Source organism: Solanum dulcamara, chromosome 1 (assembly GCF_947179165.1).
Source record: "Solanum dulcamara chromosome 1, daSolDulc1.2, whole genome shotgun sequence".
NCBI lineage: Eukaryota > Viridiplantae > Streptophyta > Magnoliopsida > Solanales > Solanaceae > Solanum > Solanum dulcamara.
Window position 1 is genome coordinate 79519204 of NC_077237.1, and position 26707 is coordinate 79545910.

The window sequence follows — 26707 nt, forward strand, 5'->3', positions numbered from 1 at the left end:
TATCATCTTTGATAATGTCTGTCAAACCCATCGATTCTAGATGTATTTCGGCATCTAGTGCTTATGATAAATAGTTTTTTTCAGATATATGAAGAACAATAAATTCAAGTTTAGAAATATTAGATATTTTAAGAAAGTAAAATTCTTCTCTTTTTATTACCTGTTTAAAATAGCTCAAAGTGATGAAGTCTCATGCTAATGACGTGTTATAAAACAAACTAATATAACAAATTAAATTAACAAAAAAGGGAGACAGAAATGGAAATAGAAAATGAAGAGAATTATGTTTTATCTGTCCGTTTACTTGCATCAAAATGTTGGCTATTTATAGCCATTGTAAAGTGGAAAAGTTGGGTGGGAAATTTGAGTAAAGTGGCTTAGTGGAAAAGTGACATTCACTCTCCACTACACTCATTATTTACAACACTGTTGTATTTTTGGAGATGGTAAACATGTTGTTATGTTGGTGTGTTGCGACTTTATTAGTAAGATTTAATGTGACTTTATTGGTGTGTTGTGGTATTTATATCATTTTGAATAAATCTAAGGGTAATAGGACTCTCATAAAGTTCAAGTATAAGACTCTCATAAAGCTCACGTATTCTCTTCGAAAGTAAGACAAATTCAAGGAGAAAAATATGCATTATTTCTATAATTTACTGCATTTTATTAAGGTGAAGTTACTGCACAAATCAACAATACAATACCAATTGTTCACTTACTACATTTAATATCGTTACCAACAATCCCAACCCAAAATCTTGAAGCTAAGGTTGTACTTAAGTGATAAAATACAAATACTTCTTTATTTTTAATTAAAGATTTTAAATTCGAATTTAAGATATGAAATCCTCTTTGATAGAAAACGATATACCTTCTAAGAGGGATTTCTATGTGCAAATCTAAATTAATTGTGTTTCAAAACAAATAGTGATTATCGAATGAAGGGGAAAAAAAAACCAAGACAAAATACAATTAAACCACTTATATCCTACATGGGTCTTTTAATAAATATCGAAGATTTAATCTAAATAAATCTTCCCTATTCAGACTATTAATTAAGTAGTAACTTTAATGGTCCTTGTTGTAACCACTTGTGTACGATGAATTAATTAAGCAGTAACTTTAATGGCCCTTGTTGTAACCACTTGTGTACGATGAATTAATGTATTTTTTCTGTGAGTCCATAAATGCCATAGAGTTGAGGAGAATAGAGTAATCTAATCTATATTATGGCTTGAATAATGCTAGAGACATAGGTTTCCCCCTCATTTCTCATCGAATCAGTTTTTTTAAAAAATGCATGGTGAAAAAATAATTTTTTATTGAAATAGTGAAAAACTTTCTAATTTTTCTATATGAAAATATTACTACTATTTTTTCTTCTCACCGATTCAATCAAACTATATGTAGGAATAGCCATTGAACATTTTTCAGTGAAAAAATAGTGATTTTTTAGAAGTGTAATGCATGTATATTTTCAGGAGTTTTTTTAGTTGTTGGAAGATTTCCAATTTCTTATTAATCACCTGAATAGCAAGTCAAATTTATTTTCTTCTTAAAAGCTCCTTTATATGTTATTCTAACCCTATTATGCAAATTTTATAATCTCGAGAGAGTTTCCATACAGATAAGATGATCACATTGCCTACTTAAGGTTGAGGATAGAAGTACTTGTTGTATGTATATGATAGGTATAACAAATCGATAGACACTTAATTAAACTTGGTCTCAACTGGTAAGTAAATACGTCAACTTTGAGAATGCACATCTATCAGTTTAAAACTTCTCTCATAGAATGAACAATTTCTGTTGCACAACATTTCATATGGCGATCATGTACAGATAACAGCCCTTCTTACATGATGTTTCTCACTCAGATAATGAAAACAAGTGAACGATTTCTAAAATCAAACCAAACCCGCAATTAACAAGCGAAAAATCGATCCACATCGTTGAAGACTCAATCCTTAGCAACTATATGATTTCAAGAAGCTTTTTCATATCCCTCTGCGAAAAAATCATGAAGCCAGAAGTACATTATGTCACATACAAACTTACAGGAAATTTACGTCGAGTATTTTAATTTTCAAGCAGCTGATTACCTCAATAGTCAGAGGAGATGTTGTAGGATAATAGCGATCAACAACCTGCCCGTTCTTATCAACCAGGAACTTAGCGAAATTCCACTGAATATCATCACTAAATATTCCCCACTTGCCTGATTTCAAGAATTTATAAAGAGGAGAAGCATTTTCGCCATTCACTTCAATCTAATTCAAGAAAGGTACTTTAGTTGTTAATAAAATGAGACACCATTGAAATAGTAGGTCATGATTCCGCAACCATGAATTCCAGAACAGGTAATTTTGGAATGTAATGGTGTCCATTTTCAATACAACTTGAATATTTAAAGCTGAAAGAGGATACATCACAAATTTACTGCAAATAGTCTAATTGATGGATAAAGGAACATATTCAACCGAAACATTAAAACGTTTTCTAAAACACTGACATACATAAGCGGGGAGAGAAGATCTGTTTAAAAGACGGGACACACTACCAAGAAAATCACCAATCTGTAGCCAATACAATGACATCTATCAGGACTATTGTTCTTATATTACCTTGTCAAAGATTAGAAAGTCTGACTTGAAACGAGTACAAACGAAGTCTAAAATCTGATCGTTGGTCCCCGGCTCTTCCTCACCAAATTGATTGCTCGGAAATGCCAATATTTCCAGGCCTGTGTTTGAATAGGAAAAGAACTTAAATTTCAAAATCTGAAAGGAAACAATCAAGAGAGATCTGAAGGCAATTTTAGTGATACTCAAACCATGACGACTCAAATAGTCCAGAAGTTAAGCTTTAACTAAAGATGTCAAATGGTCCATTCTTTGCAAACACTAACCCTTTCTTCTTCCCATTTTTATCCTCTTTTCCGGGGGATTCAAACCAGGAACGGTCACTCAACTAAAGACACATACCTTGACCTTTGTACTTCTCATATAATTGGTTGAGTTCCGTGTAGTTTGAGTTAGTCATCCCGCTGTAGACAACCAAACAGATGATGGTTAAAAAGTTCAATTAGGAAAAATATCACTTGAACCACAAAACGTGTAAAACGTATAAGCAGAAGAGAACAAGGTTTTAAAGTCATGATTATCTTCTGGACCGAGGTTGTTCCATTCCCTGGACTTCAACTGGTATCAGAGATATTATAAAACAGATTCATGCTTACAACTACAAATATGACGGAGGAAATAAAATGATTCTACCATTTGGAAGCAACATTCACGATAAGTAGTACTTTTCCTTTGTAGATACTAAGGTCTACATCATTTCCCATCACATCCTGCGAGCAAAGGAGAGAGTATACTGAGAAAAAGGGAAAAGTACCAAGTTATTTCAAACTTTTTACTGCTCCCTCTGTTTTAATTTGTTCGTCCTACTTTCCATTTTAGTCCATTTCGAAAAGTCTTCTTTAGTTTCATAAACTCCGTGTCAAGTCAAAATCAGACAGACAAATTGAAACGGAGGGAGTTGAGTTATCCCAGTGTTTAAAGGGCCAAGGTGTGCAGAGGAGCTATTTAAGCATGGGGAAGAGCTAGACCCCTGAGGAATGGGGCAAAAGCTCCATAAATATAAATAAAAATAGGAACAAACTGCAAATAAGGGTGCAGGAAAATTAGTATAAATGTCTAAGCATGTCAGCAACCATTAAGGACCAGCCATGTACTGGTCCAAGATGTTCTCCACCTGAGCTGTTAAATGACGTCATTGATCCTAGCAAGATCCTTGCCGTAAACTGTTATCATTTATCCCTGTTCCTTTTAACTTTTTCACCCAAATATCACTTTAACCAAAAATTTCCACTGTATAAAGTTTCTCCCTTCGGTCAGGATGCTTTCTAATCATTCTCGCCAGAACTCCATTAAAATCACCAATCTCCATCTTTATCTGCCTTCCATTTCTGTACATTTTCAAAATTATAGCTGTTAACCAATCTCCATCTTAATCTCCCTTTGCTAGGACTAAGTGCATAAAAAGGGCATGCAAAGCCATTACATTTAAGAAAGAACTTAATTTTCAGATCCTGTCTCTCTTATCCCAGTTAGCATGTAAAACACCCATTGATTGAGCCGGAGTGCTTTTTAGTTCAATAGTTATACAGTCCTAGTTACAACACACAGAACTTGACAAAGCGTAACATGAACCTTCTTTTGTTACATGGACAGACGGTTAATATAGTCAACCGTATTTTGCTAAAGATTGAGCCTTGTAAAGGAACGTCTACTCGTTTCAAACAACAACAACAACAATATACCAGTGTAATCCCACAAGTGGGGTCTGGGGAGGGTACCCACACCTTACCCCTTCCTTCGTGTGGTAGAGAGGTTGCTTCCGATAGACCCTTGGCTCAAAAGAGATGTTATTCAGGATTGCAAGATCTACTGGTTTCAACCATAATGTTTAATTACCATACATGAAATTTTCATCTCAAAAGGCTCTAATTCAGTTCTTCCAAATTTAATGTGCCATTATCCCATTATGCAGAGTCCTAAACTCCACCAAGAAGCATGGTTCTACTTAGACCTAAGGGTATGTCCTAGTGATCAATAGAGTGAGTTAAAACCATAGAAGACCAACGTTTAAACCTCGGTAGAGACAAAAAAACACTAGGTGCTTTCTTCTTATTTGTCTAAGTATTGATGTCAGAGATAGCTAGGGTTGGGTATCGATCGGTTCGGTTCGATTTTGAAGTTTACCAGCTTGACTTATCGATCATTGGTTTGTAAACGTGCTAAACCATTATAAAACTATTAAGATATCAGTTTATCAGTTATCGATTTATTGGTTATTGATCGTTATCGATTTAATTGCTAAGATTTCACACAAAAAAAAAATATCATTGGAAAACAAAACTTGTTTCATGAAAAAACAAATTAACCATGCAAATGAATTGACATATTGCATTTTGCTCAAAAGCAAACATTGGTACCTTGTAGAATAACCGATAGTTTGAGACAATAAAATGAAAGTATATATGAAACTAAACCCTAAGCCAAGGACTTTATATACCGAATGGTATAAATACAATTTATTAATTTACTATCTGGTTATCGGTTAACCCATTAAGAAAAAATCTAAAACCGTTAAGAACCGATAAACCGATTTTAAAAAAATCAAAAACGTTAAATCAATAACTCATTATTAATAAACCAATAAGCCTTTTTCGGTTTGGGTTATTGGTTTTGAACAGCCCTAGTGATAGCAGCTACTTGGTAAAATAGTCTAGATACGCATAAGCTGGGCTGGACAACAAAGTAAAAACAAATGGTTTCTACTCAATCACAAGATGAATATCATACTTCCATTCATTCTTCCCCTTCAAACTCTGATGATAAAACATAAACACATGGAACCAAACATAGGAGAAATCACCTAGGTGCCAATTCTAGAGTAAATTGTGTAATAAAATTTACCCTTCCCGAAAAATCTATTGGAGATCAATTGAATACCTAATTAATAAGCTCGCTGTTCATTTCTTAAACAACAACAATTTATCTAGCGTCTGATCATAGATTTTGAGAGTAGATTTCAAAAAAATTATCTTCAAATATTTGTTTGGCCATATAATTTGATCTTCAAATATTTTCAAGTTCCCAAAAACTAGCTCAGGCCAGCTTTGTTTTTTTTTGGCACTTTCGCTAACAAAACTTCGAATTTCAAAAATGACAACTTCGAAAACTCAAATTTTCAAGTTTCAGTTTCAAAATCTAAGGCCCAACGGAGCTATATATTAGGCATACACGTAATGAACTTGAGTTGATGTTTTCAAAGGTCAAAAAAACTTTCTTTACCTTTAGTGTAAAGTCATAGACAGATTGTGGCTTCTTCTCCGGTTGTTCGGCCATTTTCCTTGCTGGAATTTGGATCTGAAATTCACAAACCCAAAACTAAAAATACCCGACCCGGCATTGACCCATTTATTTATAGGGAATGTACAAGGTTAAACTGATTCTTATTTAAATGATGATGAATGAAAAAGAGGGTCGTCTATAGGATAATTTCCAAACACTCCATGGTACATGCTTTGCTAGTAGTTGAGTATTATTATACTAAAAAGTTTTCATTGACTTTTATAAATTAAAATAATAAAATTGAATATAATACATGAATTTGACCTAGTTTGCAACTGTAGAGAAATAGCAGGAAAAAAGTATTATTGGAGAGACTTTAATATTTTGAAAAGGAGAACTTAATTATGAAAGAAAACCCTTTTAATTTAGGTTTGTTTTGGATTTTTTTTTGGTTATAAATATTTAATGTCACCCTTATTTATAGTTATGTATGGATGATTTTCGATACTAAGAATCTAGACTATTCTAACATTTTCTACAAATATTTAATACTCTATACTATCTAGATTTTTCCTAAGAACAAATATCATGTTCTCTAGAATATCTACACTTTTTTTAGATACAACAAATACTAAAGATATTACTCTACGAAATTCTAGAAGATTCCACTAATTATCTAGGATTGTTTGTACCTCCAAAAAATTATCTTTATTTTTCATACTCCCCCTTAAAGTGATTTTTTGAAAACTACCCCAAGCTTGTCAGAAAGGAAATTAAACGAAGCTTTGAATATATCTTAGGTGAAGATCTCAACAATTTTCTTCCGACTCCTTGTAGTTCTTCAAATGATGAAGGTTTTTTGTAATAATTTGCTCCTACAAAGAAACAAAAATATGTATTCCTAAACTTTTCATTTTTGTAACGTACCGACAACTTTTGTGATACAAGTGAGTCAGAGCTTTGTCAAGTTTCATGTTGTTGAGTTCTTGAGCTCCCCCTTTCTCTTAGCTTTCTGATAGTTATACTATCTGGATAAACATCTGTGATGGGCAACTTTGGAACTCCGGGGTTCAAGATTTTTTGTCACGATCCAACCCCGTAGGCCGTGACTGGGGTCCGACCTGGACCCCCCGTGTACCTAGCTATCAACTGTGGTCAAATTGAACTGTAAATAAAACAATATCATGTAACAGAGCCTCACTGGGCGATAACATTTTCATAAACCTGTAGCCCTTTTTGTTTGTATCACAACATAACAGGGCACGCAAGCCGACAAAGCTGCCATAACATAATAACATATATCATATATCATGTAGACCCAGCTGAATCAAACTGACATACACAACCTACATATACATGTCTGCAGACCTCTAAAGATATAAACGATAATATATGGCGGGACAGGACCCCCGCCGTACCCCCAAATGGACAAAACAATTTTATACATCAGTGGACAATATCAAAAACTAGGCCCCGATATAATGGAGCCTCTTCCAACTGAGTTGCATGGAATCCTAAGCTGACGGACTCCCAAAACCTGTATTTGTACCTGCAGGCATGAACACAGCCCTCTGAGAAAGGGGTCAGTACGACATATGTACTGAGTATGTAAAACGTAACATAACACACTGGAGGTATATTCGAAATAGAGAAGCAGGGGAATAAATTATCAAATCGAAGACATGTACCTGTACTGTGTGAATCACAAAAGCATGTATGCTCAATTTATACAATATAGTCGGCCCTTTCAAGGGTCCGATGAATCACATCTGTAGGACCATCATAGGCCCGGCGCAATCACCACCTTATTACAATACATCATCATATATATACATATGTACCCGGCCCTTTAGTGAGGAATTTGGTGAACAATGTAGTGAATTGTGCACGATAACGTACCCGGCCGAAACTCGATGAAAGAAGGGTTACAGTATACACGAGTAGAGTAGTGAGTGACTATATGCAATTTAAATCATTATCAGAGACTCGATAAAATAAGAAAGTTAAGCTTTTGTTTGAGGACACGAGTGACGATGTAGTCATCTCGAGTGTCCTCTAAATGCCATTATGGGCTGTCTCAAAAGTAATCTCGGAGACTCTATACATGTATTAACATAGGGCCAAATCATTTATGGAATAAAAAACACTCAATTTCGTATAGTCTTTAAGACTTGGAGCCGGTATATTTGGTACCTCTTTAACATATAAAAGTTTCCAGGGAAATGGTTCAACTATTGTAGGAGTCCAATATTCAGAAGTAAATAAGAGATGTTTAAGAATGGAGTTACCCCGGAGCTCAGATCATATTCAACTTACAACTAAGACGAAGACATGCCCAAAAGAAGAAAGAGAATAAGTTTTATGTAGTCTGTACATTCCTTCAGGTGATCTTCATATACATATTTCGTATCCGGCCCATCATGGGGCTCGGTGAACCACTATGGCATCATAATCTCATTTTCGTACCAAATACATATCAAGGGAAATGAGAGATAGTTGTACGTACTTATACCAAAACATGCCAAGAGAAAGCTTTACATACCTCTTGTGAGTTACTCTTTATTCCGTTCGCCTCGTCGTCCTTTGAACCTATTCGACATGAAAGTAACACGAATATCAACCACTCTTAGCTTTCCAGCATCTTAGGTTGCACCTTAGTATTCCTAGAATCTATTTCCTTGTTCGTCTCGTCAACTAGTTCTTTAATTAGGTAAGGCATTAACGAAAATTGGGCAGCACCTCCCCTATAATGTGCCCTATCCGAATTTTCAATTCCACTCCTAATACCTACAGCCAACCAACAACAACAACCTGCAACATGTATACAAGCAACTCACACCAACATTACACAATACAAACTCCAAACGACTTGCTCACAAATACGATATCCAAAATAGGGTGTCTAGCCCTTATTTTGTAACACCTTTAATTATACGAAACGAGGGGTCATGTGGTTGCCACTAGCAGCACCTTAACCCTCTTTAGAACATATTAAGTCCCTGCAACAACACACCACACCCCTGCAGCAACAACTCACAAGAACAACACTTTACTTCGACGACAATTCAACTATAACGACTACAATTTGGGTTGTCTCCAACGCCAAGTATTCCTATACCATTTTCACATTTCCAGCCACACACAAGGTGTATAACACACTCCATAACAATACCTTAAATCTCAAATTAAAAGGAGAAACCTTACCTTATGTAACATCCCCTAAAAACGTTGTATACAATATTTCAATTCTCGCCTAAAAATGATACAGCTTCTGTATTTTGGGCATAACTTTTTATAAGATTTTCCAAATTAGGTAATTCAAATTTCTGAGTAACCACAAGATCATTACCTACAACTTTTGTGAAGACCATAATTTAATTTTCGGAGGTTAAGTGGTCAAATAAATTAATTATTGTAAGACAGTGTGCTGTGACGAAATGGAGTGTTTGTAGAAGAAAATTCATATCTCACTGTAGGATGCTCAAAATTGGTTGATTCTTGAACTAAATGAAACTAGACTTCTATATCTACAATTCTTATGAAGACACCAAATCCTAATAAGGAATTTATCTTATTCAAAAGCAGCTCCGAAAAGGAGTATTCTGTCAAAGATAACTCATTTCACCTACCATGGAAAGATCTAGATACATTTGACATCACTCATGACATAAATTGTCCTCCAATTAACATCATCCATGGCATCATAATTTTCCACTAAATTTTCAGATTTTTCTTTATAATTATTTTATTTATTGTTAGGTCCCTCTTTTCCACCTATAAATACCCATCTTATTTCCTCATTTTATTCATCAAGCTTTCTCCAGCAAGTCTTCTCTCTATACAATTCTTTACACTTTCTTAAATATAGTTTTAGTTCTTAGTAGTGAAGAAATACTATTCCGGTGATTCATATACTCCGGGTAGTACACAAAACATTCCGGCGAGGAGAAAAGCTAGGACTCAAGAGTGTTCATTAAGTCTTTCGGTTCCGACTAAAGCTTCGGATTCCAGGTATGTAAGGCTTCAATGAGGGTATTCTTCCACTCTCATGTCTAAATTATTTTGATTATATGATAAATTATGTTTATTTTCTTTAAACTTTACTCTAAGTTATGTGAGTGTTTATCCATAGGTTCTTCCATCCATGTAGTCCAAAAACTCTTTCAATTAAGTCTCTTGATTTTAAGTAATATTTTCTTATGGTAATTCTTATTTTTACTTAATAGTATGAATCATGGTTAAACTAATGATTATTGGTCTATTTTGATGCAACATAATTTCATATGTATGAATTGATGGTTTGCAAGTAATTCCTCTATTTATCTATTTAAAGGTTCTTGAAATTCATGGTGGGTTGTTTAAAGTATAATTTTTAATTAATGGATTTCAAAGTATTTATGTATATTTATTTACATACATATTTGCAAGTTGAAGTGATTTGAACCCACCTAGTTTTACTATGTTTTTAATAAAGTTTGACTTGAAAGCCTTGACTCCAAATGAATGATTGTGAAAGCAATATCTATGATCAAACGGGAGTCTTATGAAAATAAAGAATGATGAAATGATATGAATGATGGATTCTTTATGCAATAAGGACAATTCTTGCATATTTGAATTTTCAAATGTTTTAATGAGCTATTCTACCGAATATGATGTTTGAATTCTCAAGTTATATGCTATGAATATTTTAAATTATTAAACTATTCCGTGGGATTGACTTAGCACCGAATGAGGCATTGAGGTGGGATTCAGTAAGGGAATCATAGTAGAAACCCCTTGTCTCATTAACTATGTGCCAACATAGGAGCCCTTGTAGGCTTAGTCTAATTGATCCATAAATAGCCCTTAAAGTTAAAGTTAAAGAAATGAATGAAGTTGACGGAGTTCTACCTGGCAAGTAGTCTCTCCGGCCAACGTAGGGGGTTATGTTGGATTACATGTAATAGCTCGCATGGTCTTAAATATCGGTTATGATTATTTTCCCACAAAATAAATATTTTAAAGGATATCTATATGATTTATTATGCATGTATTATATTATGTTCCATATTACATAATTATTATAATGTTTCCTCAATGTTCATGCATCCTTACATACTTAGTACATTCAAAGTACTAGCGTATACTCTTTTGCCTACATGATATCACCATGTAGGTACCAGTGCTCCTCCCCGTTCTTCTCCACGTGGCTAGTTGAGATTTCGTTGAAGACTACTTTTGGTGAGTTTCCATGTTCCGGAAATAATACTCCTTTATATTTCTAGATTATGATATGTTAAGATATTTTACTATGACATTTCTTCTATTATGATTGAGGATGAGCTAGGGATTTGTCTTAGCCCCGTTAAATCTACTAGTTAGAGGTATTGTTGGACATATGTAAGTTGAAGATTTACTATTATGATTTTCGCTTGTTTATTTATCATTATTATCTATGAAAGGCTAAAGAATGCTAAGAGGCTTGTTTGAGGTACTTTCGGGTTCCTCATTCGCCATGTCACGTCTAGGCCCTAGGCTTGGCTCGTGACACCTTACCCGAAATAGGCTCCAATCTGCTAAGACGCGCCTCAGAACTTCTCTAGACACGCTGAAATTATGTGGACTGTTTGTATGACTTCCTCGCTGCCCCCAAATTAGAATTTATTGTTATTAAACATCGCTATATAACTGTAGGATACCATAATCAATTAATTCACGAAACAAAATTCGGAGGCTTACCTCTAAAGGGCCTAACCCGTAGCCCTTCTCTTCTTGCCTCCAACATTTTTTCCTCTTCTTTCTTTCACTTTTCTAGACATAAAGATGAAAAGATGGTTCCGTATATATCGTAAGATACATATATACATGTCTACGTGATTGAGGAACACCGTAGATAATTAATTCACGGAGGAAAATTGGACAACTTACCTTAAACTTCTCAAACCATGGTTGCCTCTTCCTCTCACGTTTTCTCTCTATTCTTTTGGCTGATTTTGGATAAAGAACAAGTTAAGAGTCATATAGTACATATATATATATATGAGGTGACACGTGTCATCCCCTAAGGTGACACATGTCAAGCCCTTATTGGGCCACCTCAATCATGCAGCCAATAGGATGCTGCCACGTGGCAGTGGGGTCCACCTCCCCCAAGCAGGTGGGTCACCTACTTGACCCCAAGCAGGTGGGTCACCTGCCTTCTTGAGGTGCTGCCACGTGTCACCTTCCTAGGCTGCCATATGTCACTTTTTTTTCCTCTCTCGTGGGTTCGTCATCTCATCTTATTTTAAGAACCCGTGTAATCCTTGCTACGTAAGCTTGGTATGTCCTCCAGTAGCTCAAGTATATAAGACTTTTATATTAACAATTTACGTAGGTAAATCGAGTCCTACGACTCTTTACTTGGCCTCCAATTCCCTCTGAATTCTTATGACTCTATTTTCAACCTTCTCTACTATGGGGTATCACATTCTCCCTTCCTTAGAGTCGTTAGATAGTGTTGTAGCATATCCGGCTCATATGATAATGCCTAAGGAACTTATGAGACATTCCGAGTTTACAAGTGTGGGGTGTAACATCCTCCCCCCCTTTAGAACATTCGTCCCTGAATGTTAGATAAAACTTCTCTTAGCACCTTATACAAATCGTAGGGAGATTCTTTACTGTTGCCATAACACATATTTCCATCCAAGTACTTAATATACGTGTTTCAGGAGTTGGGGATACCTGTAGACATCGGTAATAGGTGCGAATACTTGTGTTTCATGTTCTCTTCAGTTTCCCTGGTCATCCTCTTTCTAGTTTTAGTTTTGCCACAGTATCTTGACGAAAGGCACGTCTTTAGTCTATGATCTTCTGGTTTGCCGATCTAAGATAGCGCTAGGTTGTTCCTCACAGGATTCCATTTTCTGTGCATCATCTATGGAACATACTCTAGGTGGCTCACCAGTACCTTTGCGAAACATCCTTATCTAATAGACTGGGCGTATAGTTTTCCAACCAAGTGGTAAGCTCAACTTGCCGGCAACTTTTCCCACCTTATGCGCAACTTGACAAGATCCAATGGGTTTTGGGTTAAGTTTTCCTTTCTGGGTGACCCTGTTATGAACATCCAATCATCAATTTAAATTCCGTATGTCGATGTTGATTATCTGTATATCGTTTCTGCTGATTCTAGGCTTTTAGTCAATAGCTTGCTTAATCATGTTGGGGCCTTTTTAGCTTAGTCTTTCTAACATCGACCCATCCAATAGGGGACTTACCCGACTTGCTCTAACAGTCTTGTACGGGGCCATTGGGATACTAGAGTAGTAATTATTATCGTAGGCAACTTGATAAGGGATAGATAATCATCCCAACTATATTTGAAGTTAACAACACCAGCTCATGATATATCTTCTAGCGTTTAAGTGGTACGTTTTAGCCTGTTCATCAAGTTTGAGGGTAAAGTAGTATACGAAGACTTATCTGTCTTCCCAGTTTCTTCGCGGACTGATCCTTGGTAGTTAACTGTAACTTGGGCTCCTTCTTCAGGGATAATAGCTATGGGGACTCCGTAAGGTCCTACCACTCTTTTACCCTATAATTTTACACCTTCTCGATTGAGTAGGTAGCCTTTGATTAAAGGAGCATGGGCTAATATCGTTAATCCCTACGTAACATTCCCTCCAAAGTTATCTGTCGACGGAGTGCGAAGTCAGTCTGGTAGCCCTAGTCATATTTGGAATCTTCCACCTCGTATATTATTTCCCGTCTTCTATAAATTACATCAACTGGTACCTTAACTTTTGGGTTTTGTTGTTTTGCCCTCAGAGTTGGCTGCCAAGTGGTGTCAAAATTCCCTTGCCCCCTAGCCCATATAGTCATTCTGTGGTTTGCCTCTCATTAACTAGTACTATGTTGAAGAGCTGTGGTATTCAAGTGCATCGTTAGTTAGCAATTAGCTAATCCTTCTGGTCTTGCTTAAATCTTTTTTACAATACCCTCAACGTAACTTATAATACTATAGGTACATAATCTCGTGTCGTTTTTCCACCGCTAGTTCAGATTCTTCCATCTCGTGTGACCACACCCGCACTATTGCACTAAATTCCACTAGAATTTAGAAGTTAAGCGTGCTGGGGCGAGAGTAATATTAAGATGGATGACCTCCTTGGGAAGTCCTTATGTCGCATTTCATGGTAATCCTTGCAATAATGTGTGGGGCACTCAACTTAGCCCACGATTTAATTTAGCGTCATCTCGCTCGTCCCACCTAGTCGCACTTCTTCCCTTTCCCCTATTCATTCTGTGTTCTTCTCATTTTTTATCACAGGAGGCCTTCTATTCTTTTGTCCTTGGTTATATATCTATCGCAGCATCATTTATAGCTAACACTTTGGCTTTTGGTCTAGCATGCTATCATTATCCTTCGTAGTGTCTCTTGAATTATTCAATATCCTTTCATGGTTACACTCTTTTGTTGTTTTTTTTGTTTGTTTTTTTTGTACGCAGTCGCCCTCTAGTGTTATGTTGTTCAGGGTCTCGTCACAAACTTCTTAACGCTGCTTTTTATGGCTTCCATTCAATTCTTGGCGGCTTTCGGACCTTTCTAACTTGGTTTGGCAAGATATCTTATTAAAGTTTAGACATCTATCTCAACTACATTGCCATATTAATTACCTCCTCGTACTTTTGCCATTTTCTTATTAACTTCCCCTCTTTAGAGGGTACTCGTACTTTCATCTGCTCGTACCTTGCTCTATGTCTCTTTGTCCAGTCTCAATTTTGCCCAAACTCTTCCTCCAATCTACTTGGTACTGCATCATGTCTCCGTCTATCTGTATATTTTATAATTGGACAATCTGCGTACGGAGCCTTGGCTAAATTACGAAGCGACGAAAAACCTTTCCATATTTAATGTGATGTCTTGCCTACTAATCAGTACTTGAATAATGTGACCCAAGGAACAACTCATACAGGGCCACCTTCTACTTTTCCTTTTTTCAGAATTACTTCGCACCTGTAGTCGTTCCAACTCCAATTAGGCAGTGCTAGTATTCCGTCGATAACTATTTAAGGCGTTCTTAAAGTAGTGGCCTTGTCCCAACTTATATCCTTTGTTTCTTGGGATGAATAGAAGTTGCGTCATTTATTCTTTAAGTTCGCCATCTTCATCCCTTAAGGGTTCCACTATTTTTGGGGCGACGTTGTGTACACGCGTGTTTTGTTTTGTATCTTAAGCTCCATGCTCTTACTGCGTTCTCGACACAGGCTTTTAACTTAGTCAACGCATACTAAGTGTGCCTTACTAGTGGTCCCACTTTGTCCCTGCATCCTCGTATCACACTGTTCAAATCATACTTACATATCCCCCTTTCAGTTCATATTCGTATTCAGTTCCTGACATTTTTTTGAGGTGCTCCTATTCGAAGTTTTTTCCCTAATTAGTCGGTAGAGAACTATAACCTAAACTTCTCCCCCTTTTTTATAGTACAATTACGGTCGGAGATACTGCGGTCTGAATTGTACTGCTCAGACAGAATTTGGTTTTCCAAAATAAGCTTTCCTGAGTAAGGAGGGTGTCCCTTATTGACGACCTGAAGGGTACTATAGCTTTAATCTAGCATCCTATGGGTACTCGGTATCAATTTCCGAGATATGTTATAAACTATGCTTTATTCCCTTTTTCTTGTAATAGGAAAATTTCGGCAGAGTTTCCTCTATAAATCTTTACTATTCCACAACCTGCACGCAGAAAATACCAACAACGCCTCACAGGGCCAACATATATACATATATTTGTGTCATATCGTATCACCGCCATAATGCCTCACAGGGTCAATATACACATGTGTTTATCATATTTCAAGTACAGTCGCACAGGGCATCCTACATTATATCAAAACAACACTGGCAAAATTACCTCATATAGTTAACAAAACTTCACTTATCACCTTTCTGTACCTGTAGCCCATTTAGTCCCTTGTTCGACCTGGTGACCTAGGAGGTGAAGTATACTCTTCCTCCTCATTTGTGTACCATCTACTTATCTGTCCCTCATCATCTTCCTCACTTGAGTCTACAAGACATGAATAACGTGGCGTCCCCTGGTTTACCGAGGTCCAAGATAAGGGGCTCGAGTATGCAGTAACACTTACCGTAGAAGCCGGCCTAACATAGTGTTCCGTCATCAGAGCAACTGGCATGGCTTCCGAAACAGCTTCCCGGGTCATCGGATATTCTAGGGCTATCACCGTTGGGCCTTCCAAGGAATCAACCTTACTAGTATACTGGAAGTCCTCTGAAGGATCAGTCTCGATCGAATAATTGGGGTCCTCCGAGGGGTCAGTCTCAATAGAATAGCTCAGACTCTTCCTGCTCGGTCTTGGAGCCAGAGATCTCGGTCCTGAAGGCACCCTGGGGGCCTTTCCCATATCCTCTCTGCTGTCTGGAGCTGGTTTTTCCATCCTTCACCCCAATCTGTACATATCTATTGGAAAATACATCAGAAACAATCTCCACTTTAGAGATATTACCGTACACCTAACAGTTTATTAAGGAGGGATTGTCCTAATGACACAGCTCTATCGCACGATTTCTGATATGAAAGAAAGGTAACATCATAAATGCCATGTAGCTTCCTATTTATAGATGTGGCGCATAACACATCGATAACCAAGACTCTACTAGACACGGTATGCAGACACTCCAAGGATGAACTGCTCTGATACCACTTCTGTCACGACCCAACCCCGTAGGCCGTGACTGGGGTACGACCTGGACCCCCCATGTACCTAGCTATCAACTGTGGTCAAATTGAACTGTAAATAAAATAATATCATGTAACAAAGCCCCACTGGGCGATAATATTTTCATAAACTTGTAGCCCTTTTTGTTTGTATCACAACATGACAGGGCACGCAAGCCGACAAGGCTGCCATAACATAATAACATATATCATATATCATGTAGACCCAACTGAATCAAACTGACATACACAACCCACATATACATGTCTGCAGACCTCTAAAGATATAAACGACAACATATGGTGGGACAGGGCCCCCGCCGTACCCCCAAATGGACAAAACAATTTTATACATCAGTGGACAGTATCAAAAACTAGGCCCCGATATAATGGAGCCTTTTCCAGCTGAGCTGTATGGAATCCTAAGCTGACGGACTCCCAAAACCTGTATATGTACCTGCGGGCATGAACGCAGCCCTCCGAGAAAGGGGGTCAGTACGACATATGTACTGAGTATGTAAAACATAACATAACACACTGGAGGTATATTCGAAATAGAGAACTAGGGGAACAAATTATCAAATCAAATACATGTACCTGTACTCTGTGAATCACAAAAGCATGCATGCTCAATTTATACAATATAGTCGGCCCTTTCAAGGGTCTAGTGAATCACCTCTGTAGGACCATCATAGGCCCAGTGCCATCACCACCTTATTACAACACATCATCATATATATATATGTACCCGATCCTCTAGTGAGGGACTCGGTGAACAATGCAGTGAATTGTGCATGATAACGTACCCAGCCCGGGACTCGGTGAAAGAAGGGTTACAGTATGCACGAGTAGTCTAGTGAGTAACTATATGCAATTTAAATCATTATCAGAGACTCGACAAAATAAGAAAGTTAAGCTTTTGTTTGAGGACCCGAGTGACAGTGTAGTCATCTCGAGTGTCCTCTAAATGCCATTATGGGCTGTCTCAAAAGTAATCTCGGGGACCCTAGACATGTATTAACATAGGGCCAAATCCTTTATGGAATATAAAACACTCAATTTCATATAGTCTTTAAGACTTGGAGCCGGTACATTTAGTACCTCTTTAACATATAAAAGTTTCTAGGGAAATGGTTCAACTACTGTAGGAGTTCAATATTCAGAAGTAAATAAGAGATGTTTAAGAATGGAGTTGCCCCGGAGCTCAGATCATATTCAACTTACAACTAAGACGAAGACATGCCCAAAAGAAGAAAGAGAATAAGCTTTATGTAGTCTGTACATTCCTTCAGGTGATCTTCATATACATATTTCGTATCTGGCCCATCATGGGGCTCGGTGAACCACTATGGCATCATAATCTCATTTTTGTACCAAATACATATCAAGGGAAATGAGAGATAGCTGTACGTACTTATACCAAAACATGCCAAGAGAAAGCTTTACATACCTCTTGTGAGTTACTTTTTATCCCGTTCGCCTCATCGTCCTTTGAACCTATTCGACATGAAAGTAATACAAATATCAACCACTCTTAGCTTTCCAGCATCTTAGGTTGCACCTTAGTATTCCTGGAATCTATTTCCTTGTTCGTCTTGTCGACTAGTTCTTTAATTAGGTAAGGAGTTAACGAAAATTGGGCAACACCTCCCCTATAATGTGCCCTATCCGAATTTCCAATTCCACTCCTAATACCTACAGCCAACCAACAACAACAACCTGCAACATGTATACAAGAAACTCACACCAACATTACATAATACAAACTCCAAACGACTTGCTCACAAATACGATATCCAAAATAGGGTGTCTAGCCCTTATTTTGTAACACCTTTAATTATACGAAACGAGGGGTCATGTGGTTTACACCAGAAGAACCTTAACCCTCTTTAGAATATATTTAGGCCTTGCAACAACACACCACACCCCTGCAACAACAACTCACAAGAACAATACTTTACTTCGACGACAATTCAACTATAACAACTACAATTTGGGTTGTCTCCAACGCCAAGTGTTCCTATACCATTTTCACGTTTCCAGCCACACACAATGTGTATAACATACTCCATAAAAATAACATAGAGCTCAAATTAAAAGGAGAAACCTTACCTTACCCGAAATAGGCTCCAATCTGCCAAGACGCACCTCGGAACTTCTCTAGACGCGCTGAAATTATGTGGACTGTTTGTATGACTTCCTCGCTGCCCCTAAATTAGAATTTCTTGTTATTAAAAATTGCTATATAACTATAGGATACCATAATCAATTAATTCACGGAATAAAATTCGAAGGCTTACCTCCAAAGGGCCTAACCCGTAGCCCCTCTCTTCTTGCCTCCAACATTTTTTCCTCTTCTTTTTTTCACTTTTCTAGACATAAAGATGAAGATATGGTTCCTTAGACATCGTAAGATACATATATACATGTCCACGTGGTTGAGGAACACCGTAGATAATTAATTCACTGAGGAAAATTGGACAACTTACCTTAAACTTCTCAAACCATGGTTGCCTCTTCCTCTCACGTTTTCTCTCTATTCTTTTGGTTGATTTTGGATAAAGAACAAGTTAAGAGTCATATAGTACATATATATATGAGGTGACATGTGTAATCCCCTAAGGGTGACATGTGTCAAGTCCTTATTGGGCCACCTCAACCATGCTGCCAATAGGGTACTGCCACGTGGCAGTGGGGTCCACCTCCCCCAAGCAGGTGGGTCACCTACTTGACCCCAAGAAGGTGGGTCACCTTCCTTCTTGAGGTGCTGCCACATGTCACCTTTCTAGGCTGCCACGTGTCACTTTTTTCCCTCCCTCGTGGGTTCGTCATCTCGTCTTATTTTAAGAACCCGTGTAATCCTTGCTACGTAAGCTTGGTATGTCCTCCAGTAGCTCAAGTATATAAGACTTTTATATTAACAACTTACATAGGTAAATCGAGTCCTACGACTCCTTACTTGGCCTTTAATTCCCTCTAAATTCTTATGACTCCATTTCCAACCTTCTCTAGTATGGGGTATCACATTCTCCCTTCCTTAGAGTCGTTAGATAGTGTCGTAGCATATCCGGCTCATATAATAATGCCTAAGGAACTTATGAGACATTCCGAGTTTACAAGTGTGGGGTGTAACAATTTTGAAACTTGCTCCTTCTAACTCAACTCCATAACAGAAGGAGATTTTATTTGTATCAGCCTCCTCGTTTGAGTCGTTGATAGTCTGATTATCAATTTTCTATGAAGCCTCAGCATCATAATAGGATCCACCATCAAATTTTCTTTCTAGCTCTTCAATAACCAGTTTATCAACTTCAGGGCTTCTAAAAGTTATGTTGTTTGTCTCTCCTCCTGAAATTTGGCCTTCAAAGCCAGGTTCTTCATGTATTTGATCATTAACTTCTTGTTTTGCTTCTAATGTTTGCTCTAAGTCGATCATTGACCTTGACATGACAGATGATTGACCAAAGATATCAACTTTTACTACATCTTTTGCAGTGCCTTCTCTATAAAGTTCACCACTAGCATATATTGTTTTTGACGATGTCTGTTCAGGATTTACTTCTTTGACTTCTGTGATAGCAGTTACCATATCACCAATATTAGCGTCTTGATTCTCCTCGTGATCAACTGTATTATATCCTGAATCCACAATCCTATCTCTTTCAAAATTGATGGAAGCCATGATATCTACTGCTCGAGCCTCAGCTACTAAGCACCTTAGGGGTGGACGTTCGGTAATTCGGTTCGATTTCGATTTTTTTATTTAAGTTTTTTTAGTTTTAAGATTATGTGTTCCGAAAATCAAACCGAATTAGTTCGGTTCGGTTCAGTTCGGTTTAGATTTAATAAATTCGATTTTTTTGATTTAGGCCTATTTAATGTGCTAAATTTTATTTATAAATTAAATTATTTGGTTAAAAACAATCTTTTTAAAACTCAATCAATGTATTCATGATAAATACTACCAAGCACTAACTCTATTTTCAATATTTAAAGAAAAAAGCTATGCAAATAACTAGCTGACTTCCAAATTGCTAACTAGAATCTACAACCTATGTTATTTGGAAAAGTGGGGGTTCAAAAATTTTGTTTTACCCAATGATAATTTGATTGTCTATGTGTCTAACCTGTCCAAATATCTTTCAAATTTGCACACAAAAAGATTGGAATGATCTTGTTTGCATGTGATACTACTAACAGGAAATAGAAAATTAGGAATATGCCACAACACTGTAGTGGATTGTTGGGCTATTTTAATTTTTAAATCTAATTTGGGCTTTGATATTGGGCTATTATATGAAATATATATGTATAAAAAAAATTAAAAAGTATTTAAATTTTGATTAACCGAAAAATCAAAATACAACAAAATGTGATATCGAAAATCGAATCAAAAAACTGAAGTTACAAAAAATATGAACCGAAAACCGAAATATCAAAACCGAAAAATCAAAAAAATTCGGTTCGGTCCAATATTTTGGTTTTTCGGTATTTATGCCCAGCCATTAAGCACCTTCCCTAGTCTTCTTCTTCAGTATCTTTCTCAGTTTGAGCCATATTGCTCTCCTTTGCTTCGCAATATCTTTTATGTGTCCTATATTGCCACATCAATAACATCTTAGAGGCTTCTTACCATAATAATTAGAAGACTTTTCCTTCTTTTCAGGCGATCTTGAACCACCTGATAATCTAGAGTGCGACATATATCTTGATTTTCCTTTTAAGTTCCTCTTGTCCTCTACAAGAGCATTTCCTTCCCCTCCTTTGATAAATGCACCAGTCAATTGTTTGGCTAGTAGCTCATGTGACGACAAAGAATTCTCAAATTCCTCCAGGGATGGTTGTTGATCCCATCCTTGAATCGACGCCACGAATGGAATATATTCAGATTTCAAACCACAAATGATAATTCTTTTCATTTGTGCTTCAGAGATAGCTTCTTTCAGATTTAATAAAGATATATCAGAACATAAGTTCTTAATCCTTATAAAATACTTGGCGATAGAAAGATTACCTTGAGTGGTTTTAGCCAATTCATTCTCCATTATCTGCACCCAAGCTTCATTTTTCTTGTTGAACAACCGATTGAGGGTCCTTCATATTTCATGAGCTGATTTACACTTTATAATATGATCGAATAAACCGAAAGAGATTGTCCTTTTCAGAATGAACTTCGCCTTCGCATTAACTTGCTTTCACTTCTTGTATGCACAATTATTTTTTAGTCCGTCATCAGAAGGACTTGTGTTACTTCCATTAACAACATCCCACAAATCCTCACCCACAAGGTATGATTCCATACCTTGTAATTGGATTGATTCAACAACTCCATCCCCAGTCCATTAACACGACCACTTAAATCCATGTATACAAACTAGTTGAACCTACCACTAACCCGATCTTGAGATATAACTCAAGCCAATGTATGGCTATAGCTCTGATACCATGTAGAGAAATAGCAGAAGAAAAGTATAATTGGAGAGACCTTCTGCTAGCTCAAGATCGTTAACTAAGATAGGATTCAACTAAAAAAGAGGAAGCTAGAAAGGAAAATAAATACTTTGAAAAGGAGAACTTAGTTATGAAAGAAGACTACTTGAATTTAGGTTTGTTTGGGGTTTTTTTTGATTACAAATGCCTAATGCCATCTCTATTTATAATTATGTATGGATGATTCTACATACTAAGAATCTAGACTATTCTAACCTCTTCTACAAATATCTCCCTCAAATATCTAATACTCTATGTTATCTAAATTTTTCGTAAGAACAAATATCGTGTTCTCTAGAACATTTACACTTTTCTTAGATACAACAAATACTAAAGATATTACTCTATAAAACTCAAAAAGGTTCCACTAAATATCTAGAATTGTTTGTACCTCCAAAAAATATCTTTATTTTTCACAACAACTTGCATAACTAGACTTTGTCATGAGACTCATTAAGTAAAACTTTAGATGTTCATCACCATAGACAGGGCCATTTGGTAAGACGTATGAGAATAGTACTCCCTCCCTCCCATTTTGTTGTCAGGATAAGGTCTTGCACAACTCTTATGAAAAATTAATAAGGAATGCAGTTTAACTAATATAACCCTATAATAAATATTCTTCAATCATTATAGGAATTAGTCTCTATTAATAGATTGTTAAATTTATACATTAAATATCATAGTTAATGTATTCTGTATTGAATGATAGGCAAGGAATACCAAAAATTTAATAAGAAATAGTCTTGTAACTTTAAAATGGCCTTTTTGAAAATTGTAGTAATAGAGTAGAGTTGTAGTAATAATTTTTTTCACATTTAAAAAATGACTTAATTACTAAGGATAGAATTGGAAAAAGTGAGTAATTATTTCTTGATTATTTAAATTGACAACTACTTTGGGACATCTATTTTCAATATACCTGACAACTAAAATGGGACGGAGGGAGCATTAAATATGATATACTAGTAATTTTGATATTTTGAAATGATGATATTAGTTATGGTGATATTATATCTTATGTAATACTTGGTTTGGGGTATAAAAAATAACATGCGTTACATAATTTCAAAAAAATATATGTTTACAAAAATACCCTCCACAAATATGATGGAAAGAATGTGAAAAAGGTTGAGGGGTTAGTGTGTCTTTAACCATGCTAATGCATGTATTAAAACCTCTTACATTACTAATGCATGAATTTTCATGTATTAATTATACATATATTAATGTCAAATAAAGTGTATGCCTTAGTTATAAATAAGTTGAAAAAGTACATCAAATAAAGTACTAATAATATACAAAACTAATTTGTGCATTATTTTTTCTAATGTACTCTACCAAATGACCCCTAAGGGGCCGTTTGGTTGCTGGTTAGAGTTATGCAGGTATTAATAATACATGTATTAGTTATGCAGGTATTAATAATATAGGGTTTAGTTATGCAGGGTTTAAAAAAGTGGACAAGTTGCCCTCTACTTCTTCTCTCCCTTTTGGCTATAAATTGTCATATTTTTGCAATGAAAATGGCACACACGATATACTCTGAACTCTCTCATTTCTCTCTCTCTCTTTCTCTTACTGTGTCTCCTTATTATTAATTTGTTAAATTAGTTTATTTTATAACACGTTATCAGCACGAGCCTCCATCACTTTGAGCAATTTTAAGAAGGTAACAAAAAGGTTAAGAATTTTATTTTCTTAAAATCTGAAATATCTCTAAACTTGAATCTGTTTCTCTTCATATATCTCAAAAATGATACTCATCATGGGCACTAGATGCCGAAATACACTTAGAATCGATGGGTCTGGCAGACACCATTAAAGATGACAATATGACATCTAGTCAAGACCGTGCCAAAATCATGATATTTCTCCGCCACCATCTTAACGAAGGGTTAAAATTACAATACCTCACATTAAAAGACTCCCTTAAACGGTGGAAGAATCTAAAAGAAAGATATGACCACCTGAAGTTGGTCATCCTTCCACAAGCACGTTATGATTGACTTAATTTGAGATTAATGAATTTTAAAAAATATAACTGAATAAAATTATGTCTTGTTTAGAATTTATAGCACAGTTAAATTTATGTGGAGAAAAAATCACTGAGCAAGACAAACTTGAAAAGACATACTCCATATTTCCACCTGCGAATATGCTCCTACAATAGCAACATCGCGAAAAGAGGTTTAAAAAATATTCTGAATTACTTTCTCAACTTCTTATTATTGAACGCCACAACGAACTGTTAATAAAAAATCAAGATATCGGCCCGTTGATTCTTTGTCACTCCCTGAAGTGAATCAGACAAATTATAACCAACGAGAAAGAGGTCATGGCCCAGTCCTGGTCGTGGTCGTGGTGGAAGAAAAAATTATATTCGTGATGCTCGACTGACACCGAAAAATGATCAGCAATATAAAAATGAGAGTGAAAATCAAGAAGCTATACTAAAGAAAAATTCATAAAGTATATCTCATAAATGTGGAAGTATGGGGCACTAGTCACAGACATGCCGATCATCAAAACGTCTGGTTCGGCTATATTAGGCATCTTTGAAGAGAGCATAAAATAATTCATAGACAAACTTTATATCTGAAGATAATATTGAGTCTATGCATCTAGATATAGCTGATTTCTTTAATTTTTTAGAAGAAAATATGTATATTGATAAGCCTAATTATATTTAAATAATTTCTTTTTATTTATTTGTACTAAATAATATATTTGTATTTTTTTAATTCATGTAAATAAATAAAATTTGTATAATAAGCCATATTTTAATTATAATGTTTACTTTATTTCTTTTTTAAAAAAATATGGATATGCCTCAAATTTTGTTTGGATCAATGATCAATAACGAGAATATTTGTGTAATTGATAGTGGAACGACTAATGCCATTTTTAAAGACGAGAAATATTTTTTTAACTTACTTAGAAGAAAAGCAAATGTTACAACAATTTCTGATAATTTAAAAATGATTGAAGGCTCCGAAAGAGCTACTATATTTCTGTCAAATGGGACAAAGATTGTTATAAAAGATGCACTATTCTCTTCTAAATCCCCAAGAAACTTGTTAAATTTTAAAGATATCCGCAAAAATGGATATCATGTTGAGACACTAAATGAAATGAATATTGAATACATTGGTATAATCAAGAGTGTCTCAGGCAGAAATATACTTTGAAAAAACTATCAACTTTGTCGTCTAGCCTATATTATACAAAAATTAGTGCAATTGAAACATATTTGATCGTATACCAGAAGTTTACTGATCTAAATACATTTGTGCTATGGCATGATCGAATAGGTCATCTTAAATCAATAATGATGAGACGAATTCTTGAAAATTCGACTGGACATCCGTTAAAGAACCTGAAGATTCTTACGAATGATGAATTTTCATGTGTTGCTTCTTATCAAGGGCAAATTAATTGCCAAACCATCAACCCTAAAGGTTAGCATCGAATCTCCTGACTTTTTAGAGTATATACATAGGGGTATATATGGACCTAATCATCCACCTAGTGGATTGTTTAGATATTTTATGTTCCTAATGCATCATCAAGATGGTCTCATGTGTTCTTCTTATCATCTCGCAACTTGGCGTTTGTGAAGTTGTTATCACAAATAATAAGATTAAGGGCTCAATTCTCAGATTATCCAATTAAGTCTATTCGCTTTGATAATGCTGGAGAATTTACATCTCAAACTTTTAATGATTATTGCTTATCAATCGGGATAAAAATTAAACATCATGTTGCTTATTATCATACTCAAAATGGTCTTACAGAGTCATTTATTAAGCGCCTACAATTGATAGCAAGACCTCTACTAATACAAACAAAATTGTCAATTACTGTTTGGGGTCATGCTATCTTACATGCAGTAGCACTTGTATGTTTCAGACCGATAAATTATAATAAATACTCTATGTCACAATTAGTATTTGATCATGAGTCAAATATAGCCCATCTACGAATTTTTGGTTGTGCGGTATATGTGGTTGTAACACCACCACAACGTACAAAGATGGGACCTCAACAAAGGTTGGGCATATATGTTGGGTTTGACTCACCCTCCATAATTCACTACCTTGAACCATTGATAGGAGACTTATTTACTACTCGATTTGCAGATTGTCGGTTTGATGAAATAACTTTTCCGCAATTAGGGGGAGAGAAAAAGGAACCCAAAAGAGAAATTATGTGGAAAGTTTCATCACTATCTCATTTTGATCCACGTACCCGCACATGTGACCATAAGGTCCAGAAGATCATCCATTTACAGAAAATAGCAAATTAAATGCCAGATGTATTTACTGATTTTAAACGAATAACTAAGTCACATATCCCGAAAGTGAATATGCCTATCCGGATTGATGTCCCAAAAAGACCATCTACTAATATCATAGCTTCTGAATTCCAAACACGCTTGAAGCGTGGTAGACCATTGGGTTCAAAGAATAAAAATCCTAAAAAGAGAAGCGTGAGAAATAATAAAGATGATACTACAAAAGAACCTCCTGAAGAAGGTCAAGATTTGAGTAATCCTGATATTCCTGAAGAAATCAGTGAACCCGAGACTCAAGTGAATGAAGAACTTTCACTAAGTTCTACTAGTGATGAGATAAATTTA

At 35.9% G+C, this 26707-nt stretch overlaps 1 protein-coding gene across 2 annotated transcripts; it reads right to left on the reverse strand.

Annotated features, from left to right (window-relative positions):
• Window positions 1-1774: 1774 nt before the first annotated feature.
• On the reverse strand, window positions 1775-6099 carry LOC129875539 (probable glutathione peroxidase 8). 2 transcript variants are annotated; one of them, XM_055950898.1, is made up of 6 exons: window positions 5865-6099; window positions 3279-3355; window positions 2988-3049; window positions 2628-2746; window positions 2106-2221; window positions 1775-2010 (listed from the first exon to the last, which is right to left on the reverse strand). In XM_055950898.1, the coding sequence occupies exons 1-5, from the start codon at window positions 5916-5918 to the stop codon at window positions 2114-2116; spliced, it is 420 nt and encodes a 139-aa protein (XP_055806873.1). In that variant the 5' UTR covers window positions 5919-6099; the 3' UTR covers window positions 1775-2010; window positions 2106-2113. The 2 variants fall into 2 exon arrangements, with proteins under 2 accessions (XP_055806873.1, XP_055806846.1); XM_055950871.1 differs by having other exon boundaries at window positions 2106-2273; window positions 5865-6096.
• Between the last annotated feature and the right edge of the window lie 20608 nt (window positions 6100-26707).